Below are 12,562 nucleotides of genomic sequence, written 5' to 3'. Positions count from 1 at the left end.
GATGTGTGAAGGTGCAGTACTAATTGATGCCGGTGTTAGGAAAGTTTGCCGAGATGGTTTTAAAAGACAAGTAACCAGTGGTAGCATCTGCCTGGATCGAGCCCTTTGATGCTATGTTTCAAATATCACAGAAGTCAATATGACTGAAGCAGACATTTCAATATTTTATTTCAGTGATGAGGTCGTCCACCAGTGAGACCCTTGCAGGAGGCGTAGCTGAGAGATTTGGAGAATAGTCTTGCACAGAGGAACGAGAGGTGTCAGTGGACCATGGGGAGATCAATGCCTGCGTCTGTGAGATCTCGATGAGTGTGAGCGACGAGATCGAGATGGTGTATGCCTGAGAGGTGTTCTAGATTGTGATCTGCTTGAAGGAGAGAATTGTGGCCTTCGTGGAGATCTTGTAATAGTATTGAGGAGTACCAGCTGATACACTAGATCGGAGAGGGGAAAGGTTTGCATTTATATAGCGCTTGCTACCCCTGATAAGCTGTTTAAGCGCTTTTTGGTGAGTAGCACGCTACTCTGGAACCCCAACAGGATTAGTGGGAATTTAGCACAGGGAAATAAGCAATTAACTTTAGGGATGGACATGTTAGTCTGTTTGGATTGAAAAGGAATAGGGGACGGATAGAAGAGGGAAGGATGAATAGAAGAGGGCAGGGTCTACATTTTTGTTTTTTGGGAGAGTTCATAGCAGTAATAGGGGGTTTGGGATGAGTAAAGGGGAGATGGAGGAGGAAGGGCCAGAGGGAAAGGTTTAGAAATGCTTGCTTGGGAGATCTGAATAGTAAAGGAGGTATGAGATGATGTAAGGAGGGAAGAGTCTAGAAAGGGATATTTGGGGGGGTGGGTCATAGTAGTAGTATGGGGTTTGGGATGAATGAGAGTGTAGTAGAGGATATATTGATAGAGGTATAGGGTGAGAATTAGGGTAGTGCATTGGAAAGAGTAGTAGAATGAGGTTTGAGATGAGTCAGAGTTGAGGTAGAGGATATATTGAGAGCAGTATAGGGTGAAAAATAGGGTAGTGCACTGGATATGCTGAAATAGAAGAAAAGTAATAAATATATAGATACACAAGTACATGGAAGGTATATATAGTTGGTGAGTAGGTCTGCGAGTAGTCCGAACGTGGACTCTGATGTGCCATCTCCATTCCTTCACACTCTGGAGCCACCGTGGCGAAAGGTTGACAGGTGCATCCTCCTTCTCCGGGGTTGGAGATCCTTCCGCTGAAACCTGTACAATTCTGATCCCTAGACGTTGCTCGTCTGGGTTACGACGTCGATCTATGCCTCTTAAGACTCTCCCAGAACAGGTTGCACAGTTAGAGGTTGAGGAAGGTCTCGACCAACGTCGTCTGTCCTTTGTGGGCGATCCAGACATTTACTGTATCGGTATCAACCAGGTGTGCGCGCGGTGAGGGTCTTGATGTCAAGTGACACCACCTGTCCTTTGACAGAGAGCCAGAGCTCTGTTGTACTGCTGTCAACCGGCATGGCGAGGGTCTTGCCGTCAAGCCATGCGCCAAGGGTTGCTTCAATGTCAATCTCTTATGCCCCATTGAGGGGTGTGATGCAGTGTACTCCATCTCTGACCTGGACGCCGGTGTATGTGGCCTAGACGTCAACTTTCTCTGGGTCAATGGAGCCGACGCTGAATGCCTTGACAGCAATCGCTCCACCGTTGGGTTCCTCGAAGTCGCTGGATGATTTGATGGCCGCTCCAACGTCGCCTATGATGCAGATGAGCACACAGGGATTTCCTGAGACGTTGACCTTCTACCTGTCAACGGCAATGGAGAACGGCATTTTGGGTGTCTTTTCTCAATTCTCCAGGGGTTTGAGACCTTCCAAGGCCACACCTTTTCTTTCTCTTGCAGAGCATGCAGTCAAATCTTCTCTCTGTCACGCTATGTTCTTCTGTAGTAGCAAGTCTCTCGGTGATGAAAAGATGGCAAGCAGCGGATTGGATTTTGCCATCTTTTTGACACACAAAGTGCATTTGTTGAATAAAGATGCAATTTTCTGACTGAAAAAGTTTCACATTTACTCAGAAAGTATGTTAAACATACAGCAGGTACTAACAACCATCTAGTGACAGCAAAATATTTGGTTTCTGGATAGAAACGTTGACAGTAATAACAAAATGAAGAGCTCAGTGCTCCAGATCCTCACAGAAGGAGCAGGAAATAAGACACAACCTGTCACTTGTGAGGCATGATGGGATTGGTGAAATCTTGGGAGGTCTTAAAGGCACGGCCCCAGTTTGCTCGGTTATGTTTTTCAATGCAGCCTACTGACTAATGCCTTTTATTTCCTTGTCTTTTTCCTGTCAAATAAAGGCTTTTTTCTGAAATCTGAGGTGTTCATGTTCAATGTAGTAGAAATGTGTATGATTATTTTAAATGAAACATTCGATGCAATTTTGGCATGTTACCCAATTTTTAGGTAGACTGCATGTATTTATATATGGCTTATACATGTATGTGTATGTTTTAGAGTTATTCGTACTTTTTAAGGGTTTGAGCATACATATGTAATGTATTTGATATGTGCTCCGGGGTCGCCACACGTGGGCAGGACAATTCAGTGCTTCTGACTATTGAAGAGTATCCCCTGGAAGAGAACCCAGTTTATCCAGCCACCATCAGATGTCAAGTTGTTTACCAAAAACTAAAATCGTCCTCTTATCACCGTTAAGCATAAGGCCTTTATTGTGCATTCAGATTGGTACAACCTTCATGCAGTTTTAAAAGGAAGCTTTTGAGCTCATAAGGATTCTCTGAAACAGTTAGGACAAATCTGGTTAACAGCTGCGTATATTAACTTGAGACCAAAACATATATCTAGGCCTGCAAGGGTGGGGCGGGGACTGCCAACATGAGAATGTTTAAAAGTGCTGGGCTCAATTACAAGATGTGAGGGACTCTCACCCAAAAGAAAACATGTCAGATTGAAACAGTCCAAAATAATGTCTCATAACTTTTCATTAGAAACGAGTGTATAGATTTCAGGGCTTTACCCCCATTGCCAAAATTGATTAATCTAGTTTTCATGAATCATTTGGTACCATTGGTATTTGCTTTGGATGCATTCGATAAATGCGGAAACAATCCCAGCGGATCACACTGATTCACAAATTTACATCCATCATTTTTTTGCCTCCTTAACAATTATAGCTCATACTCCAGCTAGCAGGATCTGGTTTAAAGCAAATCTGATAGGGGACCTATTTCCGAAAAAGCATTCTTGTCCTTCGCAGTTGCTACAAAGTATCTTTTCTTTGTACATTTACCAGATCCACTTCAGAGCTTTTTTTAAAAAATACAAATATTTTAGATCTTTCCCAGATGTAATATTTTGCGGTTTACCAGCAAAAGTTAATGTGTGGTCAAGTATAGAGGTTTTAAACAGTATTGCAGAGTTAGATCCTATGTTTTCAGTCTGTTTAAAAAATACATTAAGATAAATTGTTGGCCATATTGAGAACACACACACAAAGAAAAACACGCATGGGTAGTGTCATACCTGCAGATTCCAATTCTCCTTCTGTTCAACCTGTTCATGAATGGATTCTGCGAGACCTTCAGATGTCCTGTAATTATAAAGACGTTCAATTTGAAACCTGCCATCTCGGGGGAACATAAGCAAAACTAGCTCCTGGGGAGGGGGGGGATGTGGTGGATACAAACAAACCCCACGAAATCAGAGCGTACGCCAAATAACTATATATAAAATGAAATAACAGGACAATGGGGCTGGTTTTTATTGACAACATACCAAATTTCATTTTTAGGTTTTGCCTGGGGCACGGGGCTTTAGCTCCGCCCCAGGAGAAATCTGTAGTTTTTAGTAAGGGACACTTGAATACGCCCTCTGTTCCATTGGCTAGCTCCATAAATGGAGGCTAGCCATTGGAACAGAGATCTGTCCGTCAAGGCCGGACCAGATTCGGGGGCGTTCCCGAGATTTTTTCCATGGGCGTGGTTATCTTATGTGGGATCGACTTTGTTGCACGTCATTCTGGCCAAACACGCCCCCGAATCGCCTCGCCTGCCTGCTTCCTGCTAATCCATTAACACTAGTGCTGTCCGTCAACGCGGACCAGATTGGGAGGCGTTCCTGTGTTTTCTTCCGTGGGCGTGGCCACAGAAGAAGGATTGGCGTGGCCACAGAAGAAGGAAGCTGTGCGTTTGTTTTCGTCATTCTGTGACGACGAAGTCCAGGTTTGTTTGTTTACCCTCCGTGCTGGGGCTAGGGGAGGCTCCCTCCCGCTACCCGTGTGTCCGTTCCCGCCCCCGCAACCCCCCTCCCGCTCTCCGTGTGTCCGTTCCCGCCCCCGCACCCCTCCCGCTCTCTGTGTGTCCGTTCCCTCCCGCTGATTCTCCCTCCTTCCCTCTCTCGCTGCTTCTCTCTCGCCCCCTCCCCTGGTGGCCCTCCTGTCCCCGCCCTCCTCCTCTCCCTGGTGACAGGTTGGCCCGTGCAGGAGTGAGCTCCGGGCGCCGGGAGCACTATAGGTAAATAGTGTATATCCCAACTGGACTAATCCCCTCCAGCCCCCCCCCCCCCGAAGCGACGGTCGCCGGACTAGCTCACCAACTTGAAAGGAGGGATGCTCGATTCTGCGGCGGGGGTCCTTCGCCTCTGCACTGTTGTGCTGTGCCTCTGCGGACATTTGCACCCTGCGGTTCACGGAGCTCCTCCAACACCGGAGTCCTCCATTTCGGGACCTGCTGGGCTAGACGGGGAGCTCCCGCGGATCCATGGACTCTCTGCAGCCGGGTCTTGTGCTTCATCGGGAGGTCTTGACGAAGTCTCCGCCATCGGCCGCGGCATCATCGCCTGTCCCCGTGATGGCCGACGAGTGTTCGTGCATAGCAGGAACCGTTGAGCATCGGGCCACCGGAGGACTCCCGGTGGCCAGTGGCCGGCTGAACAGGACAGGGCGGGTCATCTGTGACCCGCGACGTGTGCGTGGCTGTCCCGAAACGGGAGAGGAGCCCGGAGAAGCAGCACTCATGGAGCCCCTGCTGCCTGGCCCTGTAATGGCCGCCAACCGAGGACGCTCGTCGGGAACCAAACTGAACTAATGACCACAAGAACCCCCCCCCCTCCCTCCCCCCTAACCTGGTACCTTCCAAAGCAGGTCATCTGTGCCCCACAACGAAAACCTGGTTGCCCTGAAGCGGAAAGGGAGCGGCGCCCCCTCGCGATCGGCTGCCTAAGCATAGCCTGCAGAGCTCTCTCCTGAATTGGATGGCAGGCCCAATAGTAGTACAGTTTTACTCTGTTACTGCGTGCTTACAATCATAATTGGCAGGCACCCCCAGGATATTGTGGCATTCATTTGAAAATGTTGCGGCTTAAAAAAGAAAATTTACAGGCACACAACTGCATTTATAGCGGCATTTTGCACGAAAGTTAGTGAGTAGACCACGGTTTTACTGTTGAATCGTTGAAGTAACTGACAGAGGAGTTGGCCTACCGGCTAGGACGCTCGACCTCGGAAACCCGGTTCGAGTCTCGGTAATGTCGCCAAACCTCCTGTGATTCTGGGCAAATCACTTAATTTCCCCGTGCGTAACAAAATGAATGTTTGTCCTTGTGTAACGATGGTGGGAGTTGAACCTCTCAGAAATATTGCTTTGTCCGTTTCCCTCAAAAGGGCACAACCCCAAGAGATGATGTTAGGGTTCATGTGATTTGTCAGGAAATCGTTTGTGGCGCATGTAAAACATGCAAGAAGCCTGGTGTCTCGGGAACAGGAAGGCCACCCGTGATGACGTAAGTGAGAACATCTGACCAGGGGCGTAGGGCAAGCCTCTGCAGACTAGGGGGCTTCCAGGTGCCCCCATTCAGCCCAACGCCAAAGAACACATCTTTCTTATTTACCTGTGTACAGCACTCTGATACCCTCGGGTCTTGTCAGCGCTATCTCTAAATAAATCAAATAAAAGAGACATGGGCGACTCATGTGCCCCTCATTGCATTTTGGAAGGGGAGGGGTTCATTTTGTGTTACGCCACTGCCACTAACGATTGACAACATACTCTGACTGGCAGGGGAAGTAAAGATTTCAAGACGTTTGCCCATCTGGGTGCTCCCACAATATATGACAGTATCTGGAGAACTGGTTGCTTTAACATACGACGATCTGGGTGCTCCAGCATGACATGCCCCTCTTCTGTTAGCTACTGCTTCCGCTACCCTCTCTACCCCTCTTTGTTTAGCCACTGCTTCCGCTGCCCTTCCTGCCCCCTCTTCTAATTAGCCACTGCTTCCGTTACCCTACCTGCCCCCTCTTCTGATTAGCCACTGCTTCCGTTACCCTACCTGCCCCCTTTTCTAATTAGCCACTGCTTCCGCTACCCTCTTCTGTTTAGCCACTGCTTCCGCTACCCTACCCCCCCCCCCCCCCCCCCACTGCTTCCTTGGGGCTTGATTCTGACCTGCCCCATCCAGACATTTGCCCCTGTCGGGGCCATGTAGGCATAAGTTGCCATTTGTGTATCTGTATGTATATTTTGATTGACTGTTTCTCCAAGAACTGTTGTACATAGTAATAACAAGCGTATATTAGAACACCCTAAGAACAACATAGGAACATGCGTTAATCAAAGTAGATTGCATTCAGATGCACCTATGCGTGAGGGCTCCGCTGTCTATCTAGCAAGCTGATCACCTCATATATCTCACGATCCCTTTCAAGAGCACACTCATTCCTCTTAGAAAGACCAACCGGGAGTAGACCTAGTCTGAGGCTCAGGGCCCCCGTATTAGGCACTTTCATTCAAAACAGACCTGCAAACACTGCTCTTCCAAAGAAACTTCCACTTGGAATGTTGCAGGGTACCCTATCACATCTTCAAATAAGGAAAAACTGGCTTGAGTTTCTGCTAAATATTTTTGAGGATCAATATGTTGTGCTGCTTGAAGTTGAGACCTACACTGTGTCTGTCTGGCTAGCTTTTTTTTTTAGGTGGCTCTATGTGTGGGTGGCTCTGTGTGTGTGTGGGTGGCTCTGTGTGTGTGGGTGGCTCTGTGTGTGTGTGGGTGGCTCTGTGTCCGGCCGCCTCGTGAAAGATGGTACTAACCCGCCAACAGTGGGAATGCAGGCCGTGTGGGGGTTCTGGGCAATTAGGCGTTTCCTTTACACATATTTGTTTTCAGGTTTGTTAGTCCATTTTTGATTAATTGGCGTGCATGTGAATGTAACTCCCAGAATGCAAAAGAAGGAATATGGTCATGTGGTAACACGGAGGACAAAAGATCCCAGTTTATTTCCAATTCCGAATCACAGCTGAGCTCTGTGTGGAGAGCCCATGTCCTTCCCTAGGCATGCCTTCACTGGTTCTAGTAGCCCATCCACAGTCTGTGCCAACCGGCTCCATGGGGACATCTGCACTCCATGCACTTATTAGGCGCGCGTTCAACGGCTGATGCCTTCCAGACTCTGTGTTGAGATCCCATGTCCTTCCCTGGGTATGTCATAGCTGGCTATCCACGTTCTGTGCACCCGGCTTTATGGGCACATCAATAATCCCTGCGTTTCTTAGGTGCGCGTCCGTATGCCGCCTGCCCGACAAGGCTCTGTTCACATAACCCTCTAGTCGCTTAAGAGAGCAGCTCAGCCCACCCAATGACCCAAATCTCTGTAACTACATACAGAGCCCATGTACTCTCCCATAATCATTTACTTAATAACAGTCTTTGCCTTCCAATGCCCGTCCTCTCCCCATACTCTCTTTGGCTCTATAGTCGGACCCCATCCTCAGTGTGTGTGCAGTCTCAGCCCAACTCCGGGAAGCTCCGATGCGCACACTGCCGAGTAACAATCTATGTTCTTGACTTTATATGTACCCCCCTCCCCCCACATTTTTGTAATTACTGCAGATTTTATGCGCGCTCAAAGTGTATGTTCTGTGAAAGATGAGTGCATAACCCAGTCTGTGCCTCCCCAGCCTACGTGTGCACATACACCCACATGTAAGTGCCATCTGCGGGCTCAGTGAGAACATCTGCAGTTCATGTCCTCTGACAGGTTTGTGTTCACAACCACAGTCTCTGCATCTGCAGACTCTGTGTGCACACACACACAGCGCACAATCTCCTATTGCTGCGTGCATATGCACAGTCCCTGTTCTTTATGCCCTACCCTGTTCTCTATGCCCTACCCTGTCTATGCTGGCTCAGCAAATAACTCTACAGTCTCAGGGAGAATTTGACACACGTGCACAGCCACCCCCCTTCCTGGTCTAGTGTACACATCCACAGTTGTGCTCCCCCAAGCACAATTGACTTGCTCTACCCGTACTGCCACAGCTAATATTCTTCCCAGGCTGTATCCGCAGATCATGCCCTCCCCATGCTAGATACACAAACCATGTGCCCATGCACACACACAGACTCACTTTTTTGTGTGTGCAGATCCAGAGTCGATGCTATTTTCCCTGTTTCAGCTGTTGCCATCCAACAAACATCATGGGGCAGGGAAGAAGAGCATTGATCATGTACCGGTGGCCATTCACCTAATACGCAGAGATTGACAGAATTTACAGCTGATAAAACATGCAGTGTGGGGCTCGCAGTGTGTGTGGGGGGCTCACAGTGTGTGGGGCTTGCAGTGTGTGGGGGTCTCTGTGTGGGGGGCTCTGTGTGGGTGTGGGTAGGGGGGCTCTGTGTGGGGGGCTCTGTGTGGCTGTGTGTGTGGGGGCTCTGTGTGGGTGTGTGGGGAGGGGCTCTGTGTGTGTGGGGGGCTCTCTGTGAGTGTTTGTGTGTGGCATTTGCGAGAGATTATTATTATTATTATTATCTTTCTTATATAGCGCCAGAATCGACCCCCGAAGGGGTATCTCCGTGCTTGCCTTGGGAACCCGTCCTGGCTTTTCCCTGTGAGATAGCCCCTACAGGGCATCCCCAAGGTGAAAGCCAGGCATCCCGCCGCGGGGGCCGTTGTGGAGATTAAGCAAGCTTAATGCCCAGAGTTGCAGAGTGTGAACCCATGATTAGGTCAGGCACCGAAGCGAGAATTATCGAGTCCATGGACATTTGAGCTCAAGACCCTGCCGCGTCGGGAATTGAACCTTGGTCCCGGGTCTGACCTCTGCTTCAGGGTCTGCCTGCTCTAACCAGTGAGCCACACTTCTCCACACAAGCTAATGGCATTGTAAATGATAATGCCATTTATTTATGTTAAAAAAAAAACAAATAAAAATAATGTCAAGAGCAATGCCAATAGCTCTAACTTTAACAAATGCATATGGCCTAGTGCGCGAAATCACTAGGACTCTGACATGCACTACAAATGAACAGTTTACCTTTTGAGCATTTACATTTATTTAAGTCAAAGTTTTTAAACAAAAGAGTTTTATATTGCGCATTGATACATTTACATTTTTTCAAGTGAAAATCAATACCAAAGTTCACAACAAATAATTTCAGTTAGCGTCAAAAGTAACAATGTGTCATCAACCACTGTGAGAAGAGAATGAAAAAACCCAATGCATTTCGGGGCATATATTGCCCCTTCGTCAGGGGTCTAAAAGAAAAAGGAAAGATACAAACAAGGAGGGCATTATTCAGTTATTCTATATAGCTCATGATTATTATCATGTACATATTTATGTTTGTTATGGCTTACCTAAAAAAATGCAAGTTGATGTACGATTTGTGAACAGGTATACTTAACCAATATTTTCTAGGAAAACAAAACATAAAACGCCATACTTAGTTGCGTATTTATAAGAAAAACGCGGAAAAGGGGGTGAAAGGGAGGGGGGGGGGGAGGCTTGCGTATTGTCTTACTGCTGTTACCTGTTGTTTAGACACAAAATCGCATCTGCAAAGCAAAAGGATATAACAGACTTAGCTACTTTCCAAACTTATGCCTCTAATATAATGGTCCGCCGTGTATAGATAATTATGAGGGCTCACCTGTGCTTTACGGTTTCACAGATATAACAGGGACCTATCGTGAAATAAACGACTTTGATTAATATCCTGAACCCCTTCGAAACCTCATAGTTTGGGTAATATAGAAAAAACGCCCGTTTACCTGCGAGCCTAGTAGAGCCAACATCGGTCTCGCCGAAGTGTCCTTAAACGGTGCTAAAACAAAGAAACGGCGGCTGTCAAAACTGCCAGTCAGTCTCAACGGAATATTTTAACGGAAAAAACATACGTTCGGCTTACCTTAGACTAATTCGCGTTCTACATGAATCAGGGTGCTCGCCATATCCTTCGTCAAACGAGGGCCATAGTGGTTGTGATAGTCCTATGCCTATTTTCACTAGCCTGTGGTGGTAAAAGGACAGCGACGACGGACTAATCGTATGCTGTTGTTGTGGTTTTTTTTTAAAGGATTTGATGAACTTTATTTGCCTCATATATTCAATCGAGGTAGTTATGTGTTTGCACAGAAAATAATATTTGTAAATCCCGAAACCTGAGCCTTTAAATGTTTCGTAACAATAAAAATGTATGTCAAAGACTGGAGTCTTTATGTATCATTATTCAAATCTCTCAAACGAATGAGTTTAACTCAAAACATATGCCACCTGAATAACAGTGACACTAAGATATTGCTATCTGACTGCGCGTTCAGTTCCGTGCATTTTCTGAAACTGTATAATTATGGGGTGTCAATGAAAGGTTTTTAATAACGCTTATAGGTGTAATTCAGCCCTGAGCTTATAACAATTACTGTTTTGAAAATTCGGAAAACATTATTTTGTGAAAAAATACCTAAGTTCGAACGGGTAGAGGAATCTCTGTCTTAATTGCAAAGTTCAAAAAATCTAAATAGATTACTAGTCTGGTAGTGACTCGGTCTATATACAATCTGCAACAAATACCTTATGCAGTAATGTAACCCTGCCTATATACAATCTAAACAAATTACAAAGCTGGTACTGTGAGTGACCCTGCCTATATACAATTTGTAGCAGACATTCCAACCAAATCATGAATGAACTAGAGTTACATCTCACTCACGTTTATGAATAGTTAGACCCAAAAGCCCTTGGTGATGTATGCACATATGGACATAATGTATGGATCCCTAGTGAGAGTCGTGAATATCTTACAAAAAACATGCCATTTCTAACTTATCATTTAATCCGAATGGAATCATCGTCTGCAATTTCCGGATCCAATAGGTTTCTCTTTGAAGTAATATTTTTGCATTATCCATTCCAAGCCTCTGTGGCACTAGTTCTATGACTTGAAAGCGAACCTGAGCTACGTTATGATTTTTCTCTATCCAGTGTTGTGCCAAAGGCGATGTTAAGCTCTTATTGCGTATACGACTCTTATGCTCGGAAAGTCTGATTTTTAATTTCCTGTCAGTCTTGCCTATATATAAAAGGCCACATGGGCACTTTATTGAGTAGACAACGTGTTCCGAATCACAGTTCGTAGTATGCCTCAATGTTATTTTTTCTCCAGTACGCGGATGCTGTACTATGTTCCCAGTAATCACATTATTGCAATTCTTGCGTAGCTTGGTCTCTTGCAGTTCTTTTCCATATCTGTCAAGACGTGTGTTAATGTCTTCTAAATTTCTTGCCCATTGTGATTCTTCCAGTCTCTCCGATAATTCTTGTTTGATGTTATATATTTCTTCCTCTAAGTCCTTTATTGTTTTGGCAAGTTCCTCTACCAATAGCAAGATTAAGTCAAGGGAACACTTATTGAGAATTTCAAACCATTTTTCCATGAACTTCGGGTTGTTGTTGAGTCTGTATAGCATGGGTCTGATTGCTAGCCTAAGGCCCCTAGGAATCCTTCTAACTCGATGATATTGTATTAAAGTTGTTGCATGTAAGCGTTGGTTCAGTTCACGTCTAGTCAGATATTCAAGTTGTTTGAGTTGTTGCTCAACAGATCCTCCATGAGGATTAAGCGTATATCGTCTGACATAGAGCAGTGTGACAAAAGTCTCGATGAGCAGAAACAAAGATATCTTGATCGAGGATATCCTAAGAAATTGTTAGAAGCACATCTAGAAAAAATCAAAACTATTCGAGAACTGATCTCCTCACTAAAGTACCAAAAACTCCCAATACTAGAATGGTCTTCGTGTCCAAATACTCGACTGCATCCAGAGATATAAAAAGGACAATACTTAAAAGATGGGAGATTTTATTGGCAGAAAAAGACTTTGGTATACTTTTCAATGAACGACCGCTGTTTGCATACAAGAGAGCTCAAAATCTCAAAGAGTTGCTTTGTAAATCTACACTATCACAGCAAGAACAAATTTTTAAAGGCACTATGAAGTGCTACAACTGCAAGAATTGCAATAATGTGATTACTGGGAACATAGTACAGCATCCGCGTACTGGAGAAAAAATAACATTGAGGCATACTACGAACTGTGATTCGGAACACGTTGTCTACTCAATAAAGTGCCCATGTGGCCTTTTATATATAGGCAAGACTGACAGGAAATTAAAAATCAGACTTTCCGAGCATAAGAGTCGTATACGCAATAAGAGCTTAACATCGCCTTTGGCACAACACTGGATAGAGAAAAATCATAACGTAGCTCAGGTTCG

At 45.8% G+C, this 12,562-nt stretch overlaps 1 protein-coding gene across 2 annotated transcripts in view; it reads right to left on the bottom strand.

Annotated features, from left to right (window-relative positions):
* The window catches only part of MRNIP (MRN complex interacting protein), a 229,717-nt gene that overhangs the window by 146,897 nt on the left and 70,258 nt on the right, over positions 1 to 12,562 (bottom strand). Inside the window, exon 4 of one of the 2 annotated variants that reach the window (XM_086931337.1) lies at positions 3,534 to 3,600. The exons of the other annotated variant lie outside the window; for it this stretch is intronic. Coding sequence (XP_086787463.1) covers positions 3,534 to 3,600 — 67 coding nt within the window. The remainder of the gene's footprint in view (positions 1 to 3,533; positions 3,601 to 12,562) is intronic. 2 annotated transcript variants of the gene reach the window in all.

The sequence above is a fragment of the Lissotriton vulgaris genome, chromosome 7 (genome assembly GCF_964263255.1).
Source record: "Lissotriton vulgaris chromosome 7, aLisVul1.2, whole genome shotgun sequence".
Taxonomy (NCBI): Eukaryota; Metazoa; Chordata; class Amphibia; order Caudata; family Salamandridae; genus Lissotriton; species Lissotriton vulgaris.
This window is presented reverse-complemented; position numbering and strand designations above follow the sequence as displayed.